The sequence below is a fragment of the Erinaceus europaeus genome, chromosome 2, assembly GCF_950295315.1.
Source record: "Erinaceus europaeus chromosome 2, mEriEur2.1, whole genome shotgun sequence".
NCBI lineage: Eukaryota > Metazoa > Chordata > Mammalia > Eulipotyphla > Erinaceidae > Erinaceus > Erinaceus europaeus.
In genome coordinates, this window is record NC_080163.1 from 75,373,070 (window position 1) to 75,395,399 (window position 22,330).

The window sequence follows — 22,330 nt, forward strand, 5'->3', positions numbered from 1 at the left end:
GGGAAGCATGCTGCAGATGTCTTATCTCTCTCTCCCCCTCTCACTCCTTGCATCTTGCTTTCTCACTGTCTCTATCTAGTAAGTAAATAAAGATTAAAAGAAAGAAAATGGAGAGAGCCCAACATTTTATTCTCTTCTTCACTTTCTGGGCCACTAATTTTAAAAAAAAGAAATAAAGAAAAATTTATTTAGACTAGTCAGGGAAGATGTCCCCTATAGAAGGATGAACAGGCGTATAGCTAAGAAAAGAGAAAGGGGGGAGTCGGGCTGTAGCGCAGCGGGTTAAGCGCAGGTGGCGCAAAGCACAAGGACCGGCATAAGGATCCCGGTTCGAACCCGGCTCCCCACCTGCAGGGGAGTGGCTTCACAGGCAGTGAAGCAGGTCTGCAGGTGTCTATCTTTCTCTCCTCCTCTCTGTCTTCCCCTCCTCTCTCCATTTCTCTCTGTCCTATCCAACAATGACAACAACAATAATAACTACAACAAGGGCAACAAAAGGGAATAAATAAAATTAAAAAAAAAAAAAAAAAAAAAAGAGAAAGGGCAAAATCATCACAGGGAAGTAGGGAAGGTGAGCCTGGAGGCTAACTGGGAACCGTATTAATGGTCAAGAGCAGAGAGGCCAGTGGAGCTCTGCTTTGGGCTGTGGCATATGCCATTGTGTATGCTCTGGTTCTGCCTCTCTGTTAAATAAATAACTCATAAGAAAAAAAAAACTGCTTTGGGGGCCTGGTGGGGCTCACCGTTTGCCATGTACAAGGACCTGAGTTTGAGTCCCCCAAGGGAGCACTATGCAGGCCCTCAGAGGAGGCTCCATTCTGCCTTTCTCCCTATTTCTATCTTAAATTAAAAAAGGGAAAAAAAAATTCCACCCGGAGCAGTGGAATCCAACAGGCTTCAATGAAGTCTTGTAATGGGAGTACAGGAGAGTGGGAGGAGGGAACTGCTTTATGATTTAGACCTCAGCTCAAATGGTAGTTTTTCAGAACCTCTTCTCAACATCCTATTTATTATAGTATTTCACACCATATTACCCTGTTTTCTTCTTGAAGGCAGTTATTTATATGAACTGTATTATTTACTAGCTTTAGTATACCTTTTTATGTTTTGTATCCTATAGAACTATAAATGGCACTGAATCTCAACAGAAATTCTTATATTAAGGTAATTAGTGACTTCTATATTGTAAAATAAAAAGATTACTTTTTTAAAAAAAAAGAATTTATTTACTTATTTACTAGAAAGGTAGGAGAAAAGAGAGTGAAAGAACCAGACATCACTCTGGTACATGTGCTGCCAGGGATTGAACTCAGGACCTCATGCTTGAGAGTCCAATGCTTTATCCACTATGTCACTTCCCAGACCACCAAAGATTATGTCTTGATTCAAATTTTGAACCACAGTGTTGACCATTCTCTCTCTCTTTTTAAAAGATTTTATTTTCCCTTTTGTTGCCCTTGTTTTATTGTTGCAGTTATTATTGTTGTTGGATAGAACAGAGAGAAATGGAGAGAGGAGGGGAAGACAGAGAGGGGGAGAGAAAGATAGACACCTGCTTCACTGCCTGTGAAGTGACTCCCTTGCAGGTGGGGAGCCAGAGGCTCACACTGGGATCCTCAAGCTGGCCCTTGCCACGTGTGCTTAGCCGGCTGTTACCGTCTGACTCCCCCTGTCTCTCATTCTTTTAATGCAACCCTGGGGAATGAACTCAGGGCCTCATGCATGCATAATATCACTGACTGGTTTCCCTTCCCCTCCCCCTTTTTAATTTTGAGACATACACACACACACATGCAGGGAAGAGACACCACAGCACAGGTCCATGGAACTTTCCCTGATGCTGTCCATACTAACTTTATATGATTGAGCCTAGTAAGGCATACTCTATTGAGTGAACTATCTCAGCCCCTGAGCACCCTCTCTTTACCTCCATTACTATGTCCAGTATTTGTATTTTTTCCTCATACTTCACCATGGGCTAATTTCCCGATATTCTAGGACCTTCTCAAGTTTCGTGTGATAATGCTCTTTCAATTTGGCCTTGGATCTCCTTTGCATCGAAATTCTCTCCTTGTGGGTTTACTATCTGATGTGGGTTGATCAGAAATCCTACTGGGAAACTGCTGAGCTGGTGAAGGCAGAAGTTTGGTATCAGCCAATGAAAGGGGTGAGAGGGCCATATGAAGTAATCAGACAGAATGGGCTGGTCATAGCTTACCCAGTAGAGCACATGTCATACCATGTGTGAAGCTCGGGGACTGAGCCTTGGCACTATCAGGTAGAAAGAGGAATGGTCCTCCTCTTGTCACTCTTAAACTAGTGGAAAAAAAAAAATCAACTGAGGAGGTTATTCAGTTGTGGTGGTCTGCATGTGTGAGAGCCTAGATTCATTCACCACAGCAAAAAAATAAAAGCAGAAACCAAACTATTAATAAACAACAACAACAACAAAACAAAATTCCAAGCAGATTTTCTGTGAAGATGTCATGCATCAAGACCAGCACCCCCTTTTCATGTTGCAAGGTGCTTGAGGAAAATAAACCACAGACAAGCTATACATTGTGGTCTTCACATCAGCAAAAATTCTCTTGAAGATCTTTAAAAGCTTCAGTATTTCTTCTTTCTAGTCAGAACACTGCTCAGCTCTGGTTTATGATGGTGCAGGAGATTGAAACTGGGACTTTGAAATATCAGGCATGAAAGACTTTTTAAAAGAGCATTATGCTATCTCAACTTTTTTTTTTTAAGGAGAAGGGAAAGAAAGAGAGAGAGGGAGAGACTGAGACCACAGCATTGGAGCTTCCTCTAATGCAGTGGAGGACTGGCTTGAATCTTGGTCACATAGATGGCAAAGCAGTACATAACCCAAGTGAGCTACTTCACCGGTTCATAAACCTTACCTTTTGTGCTATTCTCTCAGATGACATCTGACTTTGAAAAATTAGATATCAATTTTTGCTAAATGGCACTCTTCCTCTTTCATATAACTAGATGTCTACGTTTAGCTCTTCTAGAATTGTATATCTTTCTAAGCTTATGCCCCACCCAAACTCTTTAAAACTGAGATCAAACTTCAGAAGAGCCAGACCAGCATTAGGAGGAATCTGATGCTCTCTCCTGGATTTAAATCTTCCGTTTGTTCTGAATAATCTCACTAACTTTCCTTTGAATAGCTTTAGCAATCGTGACTATTTCCAGTTTCCACAGCACACCAGTTATGTGTCAGACGCTATACTAGATGTTAAAGTTGACCAGAAGTCTATACTGAGGCTTTGAGAATACTAACTTGCCTGCAGCTCTTAGATTCTGCATGCTTCTAAATTTGACACTTTTTGCCCGCATCTGAGGGCCAGCGACTCCACTCCATTCTGTACCTAATCCAGCCCAGCGGGTTCCACCCACGTCCCCGCCTGCCTCCGGGGGGAGGCGGGGCCAACCACGTCCACTCACGTTTCTCCACGCGACGCTGGTGACGTGAGACCTGCGCAGAGACCTGCGCACCTGCTGCCCGAGCCCACTAGCGGTTTTCAGCTGCTGCGGGCGCGCGCCTGTGACAGCGCAGAGGCGACTCGACTTCCGCAGCCGGGGTTCCTGCTGCTGGGGCCTGGCGGCCAGCCGGGCACCATCTTCGAGACACCATGGCTGTCGCCGGAGGGTCGGGAGTCAGCCAGCGACGCCCCTGCCTCAGCCTCCTTTTGCTGCTATCCATCGCGGGCCCGGCCCTGGCCTGGAACAATCCTGGTGAGTGCTGCTCTCACGTTCCCCTTCCTGCCGTCTTCCAGCGGTGCGGAGAGGCCCCGCGGGCATGCCTGCCTGCCTGCTTTTCTTCCTTAAAATAGACAGCCAGAAATCGAGAGGGAAAGAGAAAGACACCTGCAGCTCTGCTTCACCACTCGCAAAACTTTTCCTTGCAGGTGGGAGCCGGGAATTTAAAGGTTGTGACAAGTGCGCTCAACCAGGTGCGCTACCACCCGACCCCCTCTCCGGACCCCTTTGCTGTCAGTCTCCTTGAACCTTATTGGCCCAAACCCTTCACTTCTAGTCTCTCCTCTGTCCACCTGTGCACAACCTTGGCTCTTACCAGACACCCCAGGGACTTAGCCAGGACTGTTGGGGAGTGAACTGGAGGGACAGCTCCGTATTCCTAACATTCCAGTCTCCTTTCTCAGAATCTGCCAGAATCTGCCCTCTTCCTCCTTCTTCCCCTCCCCTCCACTCCCCGTCCTCCCTCCCTCATCTGGCCTCAGACTGGGAAGCTCAGCCCTCACCTGCGCATCTTGCTGTGCGTAGTCATAATTGTCTGATGTCATCCTTGCTGCGCGTTGCTGAGGCTCCCTGTTGCCATGGCGCCTAGCATCCCCAAGTCACAGCGGACCCTTGCTACACATCCCCTGGGTAGATTAGGAGAATTTCAGATGATCTTGTTTATGTTAGTAAAGACTCATGCTTCATACTCTTCCCATCACAGTGAAGTTGTCTTTTGCCATCTCCTCCTCCTCCTCCTTCTCCTTCTCCTCTTCCTATCCTCCTCCTTTTTTAATCCCCTCCTCCTATTCTTTGAAAAAAAATTCTTTTTTTGCCGTGATTTGACATTTCATAGCTATGTTGTTACAGTTATCTAAGGAAGCTTTATGGGCTCAGTAATATTTGTGTAGAATGACATTTCATAAGTAATGCTGTCAAATTGGAATTATGGAAAAATTACTTAAGTAATTGAAAGTACTCTGGGGAGTAAAAATTTCAAGAGTTGGAGAGAATATTGCAAATGCTCCCTTTATTTAGTGATAGAAAAGGCCTACTTTTAAACTTTTTTTTTTTGTCTCCAGAGTTATTGCTGAGCTTGGTCCTGCTCCTGGTGGCCATTCCACCCCCCCCCATTTTTTATTTGATAGGACAAAGAGAAATTGAGAGGGGGAGGGGAGATAGGGAGACAGAAAGACACCTGCAGACCTGCTTCACCATTCATGAAGCTTTCCCTTTACAGGTGAGGACTGGGGGCTTGAGCCTGAATCCTTGTGTTGGTTCTTGCGCTTTATATTATGTGTGCTTAACCGGAGTGCCACTGCCTGGCCCCCTGTTTTAAAAAATTAATAGCTTAATTTGTTTTCGAGGTAGTTTTGTTTTGTAATACTGTGTCTCGGGAGTATAATTTTGCGACTGGGAGAAGCTTGCCTGGCAGAATGTATACTTTACCATGCACTAGAATCTGGATTTTAGTCCCTGGCCACCACAGGAAAACAGACTGTGAAGGGGAAGCTTCACATACAGTGAAGCTGTGCATCTCTCTCTCTTTCTCTCTCTTTAAATTTTATTTATAAAAAGGAAACACTGACAAAACCATAGGATAAGTGGATTACAATCATATAATTCACACCACCAGAACTCCATATCTCCTCCCCTCCCTTGATAGCTTTCCTATTCTTTAACCCTCTGGGAGTATGGACCCAGGATCATTGTGGGGTTCAGAAGGTGGAAGGTCTGCCTTCTGTAATTGCTTCCCTGCTGAACATGGGCATTGGCAGGTCGATCCATACTCCCAAGCCTGTCTCTCTCTTTCCCTAGTGGGGCAGGGCTCTGGGGAAGCAGGGCTCCAGGACACATCGGTGGGGTCATTTGTCCAGAGTGGTCCAGCTAGCATCATGTTAGCATCTGGAACCTGGTAGCTGAAAAAAGAGTGAACATATAAAGCCAAACAAATTGTTGATTAATCATGAACCTAAAGGCTGGAATATTGCAGATGAAGATTTGAAGTCTCTGTTTTGAAGATAGCTAGTAGGCCTATTTTAGTTATATTCCAAAGGGTGCGTGACTATACTAGTTTTTTCCTAAGCTTGACCTCTGATAGGCAGGTGGACCCAAGCTATTGTCTGGGGAGATGATGTCATGGCTGGAAAAAGGGCTAGAAAGCTGGATCAGGGAAGAGAGTAGCTCCCAGATATCCCCAAAATCTCTTTCTTTTTATCTCTGTTTCACTCTGTCTCTGACTTTTACTCTCTACCTAACAAAGAAAAACAGAGTCAGCCTGTATGTCTGGAGCAGTGGAGCAGTGGAAGTAAAGAAACCTTGGTGGGAGGAGAAAAAAAAACTGATGGCAAAGAAGAAAAAAAAAAGGGTTGGGGAGATAGCATAAGGGTTATATAAAAACACTTTCATGCCTGAGGCTCTGTGGTTCCAAGTTCAATCCCCCCAGCCTCCATCATGAGAGCTGAGCAGTACTCTGGTAAAAAACTAAACCAAACAAAAAGTTCCACTTTTTCAAAATGTTACTTTACCTTGTCCCTCACCAAATCACCAGTATTCCTCCACCATTGAGCCACCTTCATCCTTGTGGCCACTCTCACCACCTCCAGACTCCTTTATTTTTATTTATTTACTTTCTTATTGTATAAGATGATAAAAGTTACAAAGTATAGTTCCAGGGGTCAGGTGGTGGCACACCTGGTTAAGCACACAGTTAACAGTGTACAGGGACTCAGGATCAAGCCCCTGGTCTTCACCTGCAGGGGGAAAGCTTCATAAGTGGTGAAACAGGGCTGCAGGTGTCTCTCTGTCTCTAATAATAAGTAAATAAATAAATATATAAAAATTAAAACAACAAAATCGAAGTGTAGTTCCTTGCAGACCTGCAATAATCTCAGTTATGTAATTCAGGGCTGAAGACTTGTCTTTGTTTGACTTTGCTGTTTTCTTCATTTCCTCTTTGTGGGGTTGAGATGGGCTGTAGGAATGGGGTGGAGAGATGGATCAATCAGTAGTTTTTAAATTTTTTAAAATTATTTTTAAAAAGATTTTATTTATCAATGAGAAAGATAAGAGGAGGGACAAAGAACCAGATATCACTCTGGCACATGTGCTGCCGGGGATCGAACTCAGGACCTCATACTTGAGAGTTCAAAGCTTTATCACTGTGCCACCTCCTGGACCACAGTTTTTAAATTTTTTTTATTGCCACTAGGGTTGTTGCTGGGACTTGGTGCTAGCATTGTGAATCCACTATTCCTGGTGACCGTTTTTCCTTTTTTTTTTTTTTTTTTTGCCTTCTTTAGTTTATTGGATAGGACAGAGAGAAATTGAGAGGGGGAGGACAACGAGGGGGAGAGAGAGATACCTGCACACTTACTGAAACCCAGGTCCTTGCACATGGTAGTGTGTACATTCCAGTTTCCTTTTATGTAAATCTCTTTGGTATTTCTTGTAGGGATGATGTAGTAGTGGTGAATTCGTTTAACAGTTGCCTATCTCAAGAGCTATTTATGGCTCCTTCAAACCTGATTGATAGCCTAGCTGGATAGAGTATTTTTGGTGGACTGCCCCACTGCTCACGAAGCTTCCCCCCTGTAGGTAGGGACCAGGGGCTTAAACCCAGCTAGCTCCTTGTGCACTCAGTTGGGTGTACCACCACCAGCCCCTGCTTTAGAACTTTCAAAGGCATTTTTTTCTATGTTCCTCATCTTCTTGCTCTCAACCAGAGCACTGCTTAGTTGTGGCTTGTGGTGGTGCTGGGATTTGAATTTGGAACCTTGGAATCTCAGATGTGAAAGTTTTTGGCATACCCACTATGTTGTTTCCTCCTAGCCTTCTTCTATGAATTAATCAATTGATTTATTTACTTATTTGTTAATGAGTGAGAGGAGGAGGAGGAAATAAAGCCAGATCATCACTATGGCACATATGATGTCAGTGATGGAACTCAGGGCTTCATGCTTGAAAATCCAGTATTTTACTCACTATGCCACCTCCTAGGCCACAAAAATAATGTTTAAAAAGTTGTTTATTCATTTATTTGTTTATTTTGTATAGAGACAGAAATTGAGAGGGAAAAGGGAGATAGGGAGAGAGAAGGAGATACCTGCTTCACCACTGTGAAGCTTCCCCAGCACATGGGGACTGTGGGCTTGAACCCCTGTCCTTGCACATTGTAACGTGTATGCTACTGGGTATGCCACCATCTGGCTCCATAAAAATAAAATTTTAAGGAATGCTTTATTTCCTTGTACATTAGGTGTCTCTTTTCTATAGATTGTGTTCCATGCTAGGCTTTATTCATTTATTTAGTAATCAATGGTTTTCTACTCATGATTAAAGGTGGAAACAAAACAGAAGCTTTTCATGTGTCTTTGATGTCTTTTGACTTTAAGCTTTACTGTAGGGTAACCTGGTGGTTGTTAATTTGGTTTTCTTTTTAGGAATATCAATATATTTAGGTACTTCTTTTCGGTTAGATTATGAAAAAATAGACTTCAGAAGGTAAAAGGGATCATTGCTAGCATTTATGAACAATGTGGGGGAAGAGATATGTGCTTTCATTACTCAGAGTACATATAATTACTTCCGTTTCCCCTTTTTGTTTTTTCCCACATGTTCTCTACTGCATCATGTTCTCTGCAGTGTGCAGAACCCTACAAGTTTACCTTCTTCATGACAACCTAGTCTCCATCTGTAGAATGCTTCACTGTATGAACAAGCTGCAAAATGCACTATCCATTTGTCAATCATTTGAGTAATTATTGGTGCTTCAGGAACACTCTTGTATATTTTTTCATCTTAATTAACCACTGTTATCATATATAACATTTCTGACTAATGAACTTTTGGTTCTTATTTACAAAAATTATGTAGAACTTACAGAAATAGTTTGGGTGACATCCATCATGAAATGAAGGAGAATATGAAAGGTATAATAGCCATCTAAGTTTTATGCAAAATATTTGAATGTTGTATGGGTAGCTTTGGGAAGGTATTTCATATCATCTTTACTTTTGAAAATATTTCCTGTGACGAGTTTTTGTAGGACAAATCATTCCGTCTGACCATCTTTTCATCGGCTTTGTTACTGTTTCAGATAGAATATTACTGCGTGATGTCAAAGCTCTTACTCTCCACTATGACCGTTACACCACTTCCCGAAGGCTGGATCCAGTCCCACAGCTGAAATGTGTAGGAGGCACAGCTGGATGTGATTCTTATACTCCAAAAGTCATTCAATGTCAGAACAAAGGCTGGGATGGCTATGATGTACAGGTAACACTCATTATGGCAATAGCAATCTAAATTGAATTTTTATACAAGAAAGTGTTTCTTTGACATTTAGTATTTTGGAAAAGCACTTCTAGAATAATCACTGGCTAGTCTAAAATAAGCAAATACAAACAAGTCATTCACTCTCTGGAAGAAACATCCCCCAAAAGAAATGAACTGATTTTAAACCCTGGAAATACTTGTTACAGTTTTTCCAAGATATTTATAAATTTTAAGAACTTTTTGTATTCTTGGGAATGGAGATAGATCTCTTCTGATTTTCCTGTCATTGCTCAGCTTATTCTTAAGAAATAAAATTAAGAGGATAAGAAATTGTACATTGTAAATATTGGATATACATGTGTCCCTTTTAGGCTTCAAATGCTTTATTTTAAAATTACTTTATTTTTAAAATAATTTTATTTTATTTATTTGTTTAGTGAGAAAGATAGAGAGAAATAGCAGAGACCAGAGCACTGCGTAACTCTGGCTTATGGTGGTGCTGGGGATTGAACCTGGGACATTAGAGCCTCAGGCATGAAAGTTTTTTGCATGACTATTATGCTGTCTCCCTAGCCCTTAAAAAAATTATTTTAGAGGAAGAGAAGATAGAAACCTTTTAAAAGCGGGGTGAAACTATTATATACAAATGAAGACGGTTGTAGAAATAATAATTAACCCATATCTGCAACCTTAGGAAAACTGCTGTAGCTTATTAGAGATTGGAGATTCAGATCTCTGGTGGTAAGAATGGTGTGGAATTACACCCATGCTGACATATAATTTTGTAAATCACTAATAAAATATTTGAAAAAAAATTATTTTAGAACTGAGCATGGTTACTACTGAAGGATAGAATTTCACTGAACTTCATTTATTTGAAACTCTGAAATTTTGTATTTAGAGCAGAACATCATCTTCAGATTCTATAATTTATTGTGTTTTAGAAATGGGTTATAGTTTATTTAATTAACTCAGTTTAAATCCTCTTTTATATTTGCACTGTCAAAAAGGTGCTGGTGATCCTCCCTCTCATATCAGAATAGTCTTGTTTGATTAAACCTTTATGATCTTGATATGTTTTGGTTACTAGCTTTTTGTCTGATGTGTGGCATGTAAAGATCTTCTCCCATTTTGTAAGGAGTCTTTTTGTTTTGGGTGGTGATTTCTTCTGCTGTGTAGAAACTTTTAAATTTTGGGAGTCGGGCTGTAGTGCAGTGGGTTAAGCGCAGGTGGCGCAAAGCACAAGGACCGGCATAAGGATCCCGGTTCGAACCCCGGCTTCCCACCTGCAGGGGAGTCGCTTCACAGGTGGTGAAGCAGGTCTGCAGGTGTCTACCTTTCTCTCCTCCTCTCTGTCTTCCCCTCCTCTCTCCATTTCTCTCTGTCCTATCCAACAACGACAATAACAATAATAACTACAACAATAAAACAACAAGGGCAACAAAAGGGAATAAATAAATAAAATAAAATATTTAAAAAAATTAAAAAAAAAGAAACTTTTAAATTTTATGTAGTTCCATTGTTTGTTTATTTTATTTTTAGGTATCCTTGTAATTATATTTGCACCATTGAAGATGCCTATAAAATTTAGAGTCTAGCCAATATTTTCCTCTAAGTATTTGATAGTTTCTGGTCTAACATCCAGGTCCTCAACCCATTTGGAGTTTATGTTAGCGTATGGTGAACTGTGGTGGTTCAATTTCATTCTTCTGCATGCTTCAACCCAATTTTCCCAATATCATTTGTTGAAGAGACTGTCCTTTCTCCACTTCATAGTTTTGGCCGCCTTGTCAAAAATTAGATGTTCATAGTTGTGGGGGCTTATTTCTGGGCTCTCAATTCTATTCCACTGGCCACTATGTCTATTTTTGTTTCAGTACCAGGCAGTTTTGATTACAGTAGCCCTGTAATATAGTTTGAGATGTGGGAGTGTGATGCCTCTAGTTTTTTTTTTTTCCTCAAGATTGTTCTGGTGAGTGGGTATTTTCTGGTTCCAGGTAAATGTAATTTTTGTTCTATTCTCTTAAAAAAAAATTGGGTGGTACCGTGATGAGGTTGCATTAAATTTGTATATGGCTCTGGGCTGAATATTCATTTTGGGGATGTTAATTCTTCTAACCCATGAACATGGTATATCTTTCCCCTTTTTGGTATCTTTTTCTGTTTCTTTGAATAGTAACTCATAGTTTTCAATATATAAGTCTTTCACTTCTTTTGTTAGGTTTATTCCTAGATATTTTATTATTTTTGCTGCTATATTGAGTGGGACTGATTTCTGGATTTTTTTTCTTCTGACTTAGCATTTGCATAATGTAATGCCACTGACTTTTATGTGTTAGTTTTTTAGCCTGACACCTTACTATACTACCTGATAATTTCCAGAAGATTCCTGCTGGATTCTCAAGTTTTTCTATGTATACTATCATATCATCTGCAAATAGTGACAGTTTGACTTCTCTTCCAATTTATATCCCTTTAATGCCTTCCTCCTGCCTAATTGCTATGGCAAAAGAACTTCCTATGCAGAATAGTTGGCAACCCTGTTGAGTACCTGATCTAAGTGGGGATGCTTTCAGTTTCTCACCATTGTAACTTCAATTAAAAAATATTATTTATTATTATTATTTTCTCTCCAGGGTTATTGCTGGATCTCGGTGCTTGCACTACAAATTCACTGCTCCTGGAGGCTATTTTCCCCCTTTTGTTGCCTTTGTTGTTTATCTGTGTTGTAGTTATTATTACTGTTATTGCTGTTGTTGTTGGATAGGACAGAGAGAAATCTAGAGAGGAGGGGAAACAGAGAGGGGGAGAGAAATATACACATCTGCAGACCTGTTTTACCACTTGTGAAGTGACCCCCCCTGCAGGTGGGGAGCCGGGGGCTCGAACTGGGATCCCTACGTTGGTCCACGTGCTTTGCGCCACCTGCGCTTAATCCGCTGAGCTACCACCTGGTCCCCGATTTTTTTTTTTTTATAGTAAAAGATGTTCGGTATGGATTTTCAAAAATTTTCTGAATATCTTATCAGTAGAGGTTTATTTGTAGAATTGGTCCCTGCAGGGAGTCGGGCTGTAGTACAGCGGGCTAAGCGCAGGTGGCGCAAAGCACAAAGACCAGCATAAGGATCCCGGTTCCAACCCCAGCTCCCCACCTGCAGGGGAGTCGCTTCACAGGCGGTGAAGCAGGTCTGCAGGTGTCTATCTTTCTCTCCTCCTCTCTGTCTTCCCCTCCCTCTCTCCATTTCTCTCTGTCCTATCCAACAACAACAACAACAATAATAACTACAACAATAAAACAACAAGGGCAACAAAAGGGAAAAAATAAATAAAATAAATTAAAAAAAAAAGTTAAAAAAGAATTGGTCCCTGCAAAATTCCATCAGTGGTTCTATAAAATTTGTGTAGATTGTTTTTCTCAGAAAGTTATTTAATATCTTTGATGATATATGTAGCTACCAAACCTTTGTATATGATGCTGAAAAAATATTTTTAAAGAAAGCATTTTGAACAGTGATGGCAAAAATCAATTTAAAAGTTGCTTAAAGTTTGTAAATGAGAGAATACTTTAGTACAGAAAAATTCCTTACATGTAAACAATAGGAATAGTTGCAAAATGATCATTCATGACTCACTGCTATTGTTTTTGAACCCCCGCATTTGTCTTTCCCACAATCAAGAACTACTTGCCCTGAACTTTATTATTTCCTTCCTTCAGTTTTTAGTTTTATGACAACTAGATAGCTCAAATACTAGTTTGTTGGAAAAGTTATAATGTATTTTTCCATGTAAATATGACTTTTCCAACGACCCAATAATATGTATTAAATGAGAACATCTTTTGGTTCTAATAATCTACTTCTGCCTTTCTTCACAGTGGGAATGCAAGACTGATTTAGATGTTGCATACAGATTTGGAAAAACTGTGGTGAGCTGTGAAGGCTATGAATCCTCTGAAGACCAGTATGTACTAAGAGGTTCCTGTGGCTTAGAATATCAGTTAGATTACACAGATGTTGGCTTGAAGAAGCTGAGAGAGTCTGGGAAAAATTCCGGCTTTAATTCTTTCTCTAATTATTATAATAAGTTATACTCTTCAGATTCCAAGGGCTTCAGTGGATTGCTTACTATTGCGGTGCTTCTTGCTATTGCCTTTGGAGTCTATAAGTTGTTCCTTAGTAGTGGTCAAGATGCTCCTCCACCATATTCTGAGTACCCTACAAATTCCCAACATTATCAGAGATTCACCAACTCAGCTGGACCTGCACCCCCGGGCTTTAAGTCTGAATTTACAGGTATGTTTCCCTAGGCAATGGCAGTAAACTGGATAAACGTGAAATCTTGTTTTCTGACACAGATAATGGTTACAATGGGAGGCCAAAGCAGTTAAGTTTTATTACATACTCTTTTTTTAAAACCTCTTCAGTTGTATTTTTCTGTGAGAGTGTTGTGAGTGTTCTGTTAATGGTGCTTGAGTAAACTGTAAATCTGATTAATCAGAAAAACACGGTCAGTTTTGATAACAAACATTTACCTTGAACTCTAGCTCATGCCAAACACAAACTTTATTCATTAGGTGTTATAGATCTCAAAAGTTAAAATAATAATGTTTGCAAAAGAAAACATAGGAAAAAGTATTTGCCCTTAGTATATAGAGACATTTCTTAGAATGCAAAATGTACTAGCAATAAGGAGAAAATAGGTAAATTAGACTTTATTTAAATTATGAGCATCTAATCATCAAAGACTATTTAAAAATATTTATTTATTCCCTTTTGTTGCCCTTGGTTTTTTATTGTTGTAGTTATTATTGTTGCTGTCGTTGTTGGATAGGACAGAGAGAAATGGAGAGAGGAGGGGAAGACAGAGAGAGGGAGAGAAAGATAGACACCTGCAGACCTGCTTCACCACCTATGAAGTGACCTCCCTGCAGGTGGGGAGCTGGGACCTCCAACTGGGGTCCTTACTCTGGTCCTTGTGCTTTGCGCCACCTGTGCTTAACCTGCTGCGCTACTGCCTTGAGTCCCCAAAGACACTACTAAGAGAAGAAAATATAAGCTGCAGACTGGGTGAAAATATTTTTAAAATGTATTTCCCACAGAAGATGTGTACCTCCAGTATGGAATGAACTGAAAATATAAAAATAATACAGCACTGTGTAAATATATTAACAGAGGACTTAGACTGCTGTTTTATGGTAAAAAAATATGCAAATGGTTAATAAGATGTTAAAAGGTACTTAGTGTCATAGATTTCAAGGCAATACAGATTAAAACTATACTAAATTAATTATTGACCATCATGTAACCATCATGATTTAATATTAAAGAGATATTAGTGATAACTGTTGGTGAGGATGTAGAGTAGGCAACCGGAACTTGTTGACAGGAGTTAATAAGATGGTGAACATTGCAAAGTCCTCATGTCTGCTCTACTACTCAGTAGTTCTATACCTCAGAGAAGTACATGCATATGTGTATAAAGAGATGTGCATAGAGAATGCTCATAGCAGTTTTTATTCACATCTCAAAACAGGAGAGTCAGAATATAACATTGAAATGGGACAAACTGAAATGTAGGGTTGTTTTGTATTCTTTCTGGGGGAAGATTGATGGATTACAGTAAAACAGAATGTAACATTGAAGTGAGATGAACTGTGTGTGGGCTTTTTTTTTTCCCCTCACACAATGGAATGCTGCTTTTAAATTAAAAAAAGACAAAACCCCAAATGAACTGATGTATGCAATAGTGTAGTAGACTTTCATAGACATCATGTGCTACACACAAAAGAATACCTACTCTAAGTCTCTTAAAAGTCCAAGAATATGTAAAACTAAAGTGTAATGAGAGAAGTTAGGAGTAAAATGTATTTCTGATGGAGATGGCTATTAGGAATTGTCATGAAGGAGTTTTCTAGAGTGCTGTTAATCTTTTGTTAATATCTTCAGTGTTTACATGGATGGTACACATTTTTTATGTTGTACATACAAGATCAGTACTATATATGTATGTTGTTTTTCAATTAAAAACCAAAACTATGCAGAAGATACTTTTTGTTCCCTTTAAGATGTGACTCTATTTAATATAAATATCTTGTTACATCTACTTAGATTCCTATATTAGATGCTCACATACAGTTACTGCCTTGGAACTTTTGAAGATGATTTTATAGCATGCAAACTCCATCTCCTACCTTAATAAAGACTCTATTAGTAAATAATACAGATGAAATAATTGGTATCATGTTACATTGTTTTTATAGGTTTTGTTTAAGTGAGGCTATATAATAAATTCATTTTCAATTTTAGGAGCTCATGGTGCAGCTCCCCATTTTCGAAGCGCTTTCACAGGACAACAAGGATATGACAATTCAGGACCAGGATTCTGGACTGGTTTGGGAACTGGAGGAATATTAGGATACTTGTTCGGAAGCAATAGGTAACCCTCCCCTTCCTTCCCTTTCCTTCCCCTCCTCTTACTTTGTTCACTTATTTATTAATGAGAGAAAGAACCAAAACTTAATTCTGGCACATGGGATACCAGGAATTGAATGTAGGATCTTGTGCTTGAGAGTACAAGACTTTATCCACTGTTCTACCTCCTGGGCCCTAGGTTGCTTTTGTATTTATTTCACTTATTCCTTTCTTCCTTAAGTACTTACCTCCCTCCCTTCCTCTTCTTTCCTTCCATGCTTTCTCTCATCTCTTTTCTTTCCTTTCTTTCTTTCCCTTCCTCCCCCTCCCCTCCCCTCCCCTCCCCTTTCTTCCTTTCCCTTCATTTTCTCTCTCTCTCTCTCTCTCTCTCTCTCTTTCTTTCTTCCACTTGAGCACTTTTCAGCCCTGGCTTGTGGTGCTGGGGACTGAATTTGGGATTTAGGAGCCTCAGCATCAGAGTCTCTTCTTCACATAACTATTATGATATCTCCTCTGCTCTCTCACTCTGTCATTCAGCTCTTCTTTAGAGGCTTCTCCATGTTACTGACAGTTTGAATGGATTTGTTTCTGTTAAAGAAAATAAATTGTAACAGTACTAAATCAAATTCCATATGAATGGGGAAAATATACTACATGTGTTTTATTCACTATTTTATATGTTATTTTCTCATATTGTATTTTTTTTTCAAGGTACTTCCCTATAGGTACTAGACTATAGTCAAAAGACTGTATACTCAACATCTGAGAAAACAGAAAAGGCAGGGAGAACACAATACTGGGAGGACTTTATCAGTCTGATTTAGTAGGGGAATGATGGGAGAAGCAAGGCTAAAATGAGCATGGGGCCAGATTTTGGATGTTTTTCAGTTTGAATTTTTTTTAAAATACAAATTAAGGGAGAAACTTTATTTTCTGCTACTTATCCATGGCAGTGACCATAACTATCCGAAATATAAACCAGTAATATCATGTTAGCTTTAGTATGCCAAAACATTGAGAAAAAAAAAACACACTTGACAAAGATGTTTTTCCCCGAAAGTTTAGAGGTAGGGAGATATTTAAAAACTAAAGTCACAGAAAGATTCCTGACATATTTTCATGTCTTTATAGAGCAGCCACACCTTTTTCCGACTCGTGGTACTATCCATCTTACCCTCCTTCTTACTCCAGCACATGGAATAACCGAGCTTACCCACCGTTTCATGGAGGCTCAGCACATTCAAGCTCAGAGACAAGAACCAGAACTGCATCAGGTAAGGGCTAAAATACAGAAGTTCCTATTATATGGCAGTGCTTTCATAGGATAGCAAGGATATGAAAACTTAGGACCAGGGTTCTGGACTGGATTGTGAACTGGAAGAATATCATAATATATATTCAAAAGCAAGGTAGCTTTTTTGTTTATCTTACTCTTTTTTTTTTTTGGTTATTGTCTTCAGGTATATCTCAGGGGCTTTATGTCTGTACAGTGAATCCATAGGTCTTGGTGACTGCCCCTTCCTTATCGCCCCCTTTTTATAGAGACAGATATAAAAAGGAAATGGGGAGGTAGGGAGAGAGAAAGAGAGACACCTGCAGCACTGCTTCATTGCTAGTGAAGCTTTCCCCTTCCAGTCCCCAGGGGTGACTGGGGGCTTGAACCTCGATTCCTTGTGCTTTGTAATGTGTACTCTACTGAGTGTGCTACCTCCTGACTACCATTTATCTTACTCTTTAACTCAACTTTTCTTAGTTTAAGAACTCAAGATGATTAACTATATATTTGAGCTATCATGTGTTGGTATGCTTCTAAAAACCCCTTCTGTTTCATTAGTTTAATCTTTCGTTAGTTTAATCCCTGCTTAACACTATCTATTTACATAACCACTTCATTCTATTTACATAACCGCTGTTAACAAGCACCACCCTCCCTCCAGGGCATTGGTGGTTCAGTGGTAGAATTCTTGCCTGCTCCGCCCCCTCTCCTTGTCATACCCTGATTTTCACCAGTCACTTTTCTCTCCACCCTCTCTGCGTTGCATCCTGTTCCCACCCTACTGGGCTAGTATATTTATAAGGACAAGATTGTTTGTAGTTTTTAGTTTAGTTTTTAGCTTAGCTTGGTATAGATTGCGCTACGTCCTGCATGAATAAAGAGATACTGCGTACAACCCAGCCATGAGTCCCGGGTGGTCTGTTACCTGCCCGTGAAGCCAGCCCGGCGTAAACAACAATCATGGTTCTGTTGGGTATACCTACCAGAAACATCAATAGAATAGAATAGTATACCAAGATTATAATTCAGATTCAGTCTTTTTTTTTTTTTTTTTTTTTTAACTTCTTAACATTCAGTAGGGATTTAGTGTAGAATTAACTGCTGAATTATAAGTTAATTCTTCATGGACATTGGTTTCTAAATGTGTTTAGTTCAGTAGTAGCTAGGGACCCTTTAGGTTGCAAAATGAAAGTTTTTAGGAAGAACGTTGAAATTTTAAAATCCAGTAAACTCTGGCCAATGGTTGAGCTTTGCCATACATAAGACCCAGGTTCAGCCTATCCCACACTGCCCTGGGGGAAGCTTTGGCACAGTGGTGTCTTTCCTTGTCTCCCTCTGTTTCCTCCTCCTCCTTTCTTAACTGGTGATTTAATAGTGATTTATAAGATTGTAAGATAATAGGAATATAATTCCACACTACTGCCACCACTGAAATTCTATGTCTCCTCATCTCCCTCCACCAATGATAATAACTATCATAGTTCTCCCAAAATCATAGTTATGGGTCATAGAAATACATATATATATCTTTTTCAAGTTCATGTGTTTCAGTTCTCTATATTCCATTAAGAAGTGAAATCATACCATATTTATCCTTTCTTTTTCCTCTTTCCTCTCAGATAAGCAAAAACAGTGCGTGACTTCCTTGGGTGTTCTCTAGAATCTCTCTCCTTTTTAGTGATGTTGTCAAAACAAAGTTTTCTTGTCACAAAAGTTTCAGGTCCAAATAGAACCAGGGTCCAGAGCCCTCTGGTGATCTTGCCCTAAATTTCCCCTTCTGGCAGTATGGACCAAAATTCCTTTGGGGGTGTAGAAGAAAGCTGAGTTCTGGCTTCTATAATTTCTTCTCTGCTGGACATGGACATTGGCCAGTCAGTCTATACTCCCAGCCTGTCTTAGTAGGGTAAGACTCCAGAGAGGTGAGGTTGTGTGACATGTTGGTAAGGTCCTCTGCCTAGGGTCTCTATTTGAAAAATTGGAGGCTAAAAAAGCAGTGAAGCTCCACTGACCATCTCCCTCCTACCTAAAAAAAAAAAAATTAAAATGCAATACATGTACTGAGTCACACTTTAAAATAACTGTTAGCATTTTGTTCGTGACTTTTAGTATAGTTGCTAAGAGAATATCTTGAAAAAAAAAAGGATATAAAATACCACTCTATGGAGTTAGATGTTCAACTAATTAACAGAAGATTGGAGGTAATGAGTAATGAGGGGATAATAGATTGCTGTGGATTGGATTTGTGTTCTGTAGGGGAAAGTTACAGAAAGCGGATAAATTCTTTAAATTGATAGAAAATATATCTAAATAGGTTTTAAAATTTAAGAGTGGAATTTTCGTAGTGCTGATATAAATATAATTTATAACTCACTTTGAAAAACTATTTGGTGGACTGGAGGAGAGAGAGAGAGCATAATGATTATGCAAAAAGACTTTTGTGCCTGAGGCTCCAAAGTGCCAGGTTCAATTTTCCACACCACTAAGCCAGAGGAGTAGTGCTCTGGTGTGTGTGTGAGATGTGTGAGGGAGGGAGGAAAAAGCAAGCAAGCAAGCAAACAAACAAAATTACTTGCTATTACCTACTAAAGCACGCCAGAGACTATCAGATATAAGAAAAGAAGTCTTTTTTTTTTTTTTTTTTTTTTCTCCAGGGTTATTGCTGGGCTCGGTGCCTGCACCATGAATCCACCGCTCCTGGAGGCCATTTTTCCCCTTTTGTTGCCCTAGTTGTTGCAGCCTTGTTGGCGGTTATTATTGCCATTGTTTACGTTGCTTTGTTGTTGGATAGGACAGAGAGAAATGGAGAGAGGATGGGAAGACAGAGAGAGAGGGGAGAGAAAGATAGACACCTGCAGACCTGCTTCACCGCCTGTGAAGTGACTCCCCTGCAGGTGGGGAGCCGGGGCTCGAACCGGGATCCATACGCCGGTCCCTGCGCTTTGCGCCACGTGCGCTTAACCCACTGCGCCACCGCCCGACCCCTGAAAAGAATTCTTTTTTTTTAAACAATTTCTTTTTTTTTATTTTTGAGAGAGATGCAGAGAGAGAGAGAGAGAGACAGAGAGAAACACCAAAGCACTGCTCATCTGTGGTTTATACTAGTGCAGAGGATTGAACCTGGGTCTTTTGGGGCCTCAGGCATGAGAGCTGTTTGCATAACCATTATGTTATCTCGCTACCCAGAAAAGAATTCTTACTTGTAATAGCCTACAACTGGAAAAATACTACATAACCTTCAACAGAAAAATGACTTAGGGGCTGGGTGGTGGAGCACCTAGTTGAGTGCACGTTATAATGTGTAAGGACGCAGGTTCAAGCCCACAGTCCCCACTTGCAGGAGGAAAGCTTTATAGGTGGTGAAGCAGTGCTGCAAGTGTCTATCTCCCCCTTCCTCTCAATTTCTGGCTGTCTTTATCAGATAAACAAAGATAATTAAAATTAAGGATAGAAAAATGAATTAATAAACTGTGTTATACCATGGAATACTCTTCAGCAGTTACAATGAATAAACAATTATGTGCCAGACACAATGAATATATAATAGTCGATAGATCATAATCTTATTTTATAATATGAATAAAACTAACCCATAGTAATAAATATTAAGCCTTGAGGCCATTTCCCCTATTTTGTTGCCCTTGTTGTCCTTGTTGTTGTTACCAGATAGGACAGAGAAATGGAGAGAGGAGGGGAAGACCGAGAGGGGGAGAGAAAGATAGACAACTGCAGACCTGCTTTACCACTTGTGAAGCGACTCCCCTGCAGGTGGGGAACTGAGGGCTCAAACCAGAATCCTTATGCCAGTCCTTTTGCTTTGTGTCATGTAGGCTTAACCTGCTGCACCACCGCCCAGCCCATTTCCTTATATTTTTCTTATTTGATAATAATAAGCATGAATTATAGTTGCAAATTTTATAAGCAATTTTAATGTGTTTTAATAAGTGTATAACTTTACTTTTCTTGTTTTAGGATATGGTGGTACCAGAAAACGATAAGAAAATAAAAAGTTGAAGTCAGACGTTGGATGCAAAATTTCCTGATTTTTCCTCATTTTCTCTTTAAAAAAATATACTGCCTGCTAACAACTGGAGGAAAGAGAAAGGGGCTATTCAAATGTTTTGTGGTGGTGGTGTCCTGTATAGCTTTTTGTATTCTTTTATTTGAAGCTGAGAATTTGATATTTGACAAAATGCTCGTGTAGAGAATTGTTTGTGAGTGTAACATGTCAACACATATTACAGCTTTTGAAAGTGATGCTCACTATGGAATGCTGGAAATGTACCATTTAATTTCTAAAACCTCTGATGCCATAAGAAACATTGAGAATGAAGGCTTTTATACCACTAGACCGTGAGCACAGAAATTTCATTCTTAGGTAGTTTTAGTTAATGAGTCATTACTTCTTCATAGAAACAGTAATAAGCTATTTGGTTTTTACTACTTGGTGTTTGTTGACCTTCAGACAATTATACCAAGCTTGGACTACTAATTATACTATTCTGTGGCTTTTGGTCGCTTTTTCAGTGTAGGAGCTTTGATTCCTTCCGTGGTGCTGGGATTCCAGGAGAAGGTGGAAAGCAAGTATAAAGTGTGAATAATTGTGTGCTAACAATTTATTAAAATGCTTAAATTAAAAAATATTAAAATTATTTAAAAGTGCTTAATCCTCATTCATTTCATAAGAGGTTAAGCTCAAATGCTTCAGCAAAAGTCTCTTTAATTGTAAAAGCATTTAGTTCTCTGAACTCTCAAATATTATTGTAGCAGTCTGTATCCACCTTCCATTAAAATGACAGAAAAAAGTTTCATTCTCATTCTTTATAAACCTTGACACCAATTGACAATACTTTTTTAAAAACCTTTTCCAAATAAAAAGGGGTTTATGCAGTAGCCCCTGTCTACATAGTAATTTATCATGATACTTTTGTGTTAGCTACTAGTCCTTTAATAGTTTCAAGACAGTAATGTAGAAATGTTGTGGAAGGAATTATTTGGGGGAAGAAAAAAACTACATTCAAATATTAAAATTTCAGGGGCTTGAGAGAAAGCTCACTGGGTAGGATATCTGCATTGACATACACATAACTTAGGTTTGAGACCTGGCACCATATAGGAGGTGCTATGCAGTGGAGGAAACTTTGATGCTGTGCTGTCGTCCTTGCTTTGTCTTTCTCTGTCTATCTGAGTGAAAGTGATGGTGTAAGTTGTTTGTTTTCGCTGAACAAGCAAACAGATAATCACAAAACAAACACAAACAAATCAAGTCTCCAAACTTCCTAAACCCCAAAGATTGCACAGTCTGTCTTAATTAATTTTTTGTAACCCACAGGTTTCATTTTTAGATACTGTTGCTTAGACCTTAAACTATGGGAATAAGTGAAATGGTGCCCTGACTAGAATTGTCTGTCCTTCTTTCCTTCCTTTCCTTCCCTTCCCTTTCCATTTTCCTTTTTCCTTCCTTCCCTTCCCTTTACATTTCCCTTTTTCCTTCCTTCCCTTCCCTCCCTCCCTCCCTTCTTCCCTTCCTTCCTTCCTTCCTTCCTTCCTTCCTTCTTTTTTAGTATTTTATTTATTGGATAGAGACAGAAATTGAGAGGGAAGGGGTAGACAGAGAGGAAGAGAA

The 22,330-nt window shown here is 39.7% G+C and overlaps 1 protein-coding gene across 2 annotated transcripts; it reads left to right on the forward strand.

Moving 5' to 3' along the window:
• The first annotated feature begins 3,497 nt into the window (after positions 1–3,497).
• On the forward strand, positions 3,498–21,597 carry SARAF (store-operated calcium entry associated regulatory factor). 2 transcript variants are annotated; one of them, XM_016192140.2, is made up of 6 exons: positions 3,498–3,741; positions 8,843–9,021; positions 12,896–13,313; positions 15,327–15,456; positions 16,623–16,705; positions 20,677–21,597. In XM_016192140.2, exons 1-6 carry the CDS (start codon positions 3,639–3,641, stop codon positions 20,700–20,702), a joined length of 939 nt encoding a protein of 312 aa, XP_016047626.1. In that variant the 5' UTR covers positions 3,498–3,638; the 3' UTR covers positions 20,703–21,597. The 2 variants fall into 2 exon arrangements, with proteins under 2 accessions (XP_016047626.1, XP_007532205.1); XM_007532143.3 differs by having other exon boundaries at positions 3,499–3,741; positions 16,563–16,705.
• The last annotated feature ends 733 nt before the right edge of the window (positions 21,598–22,330 follow it).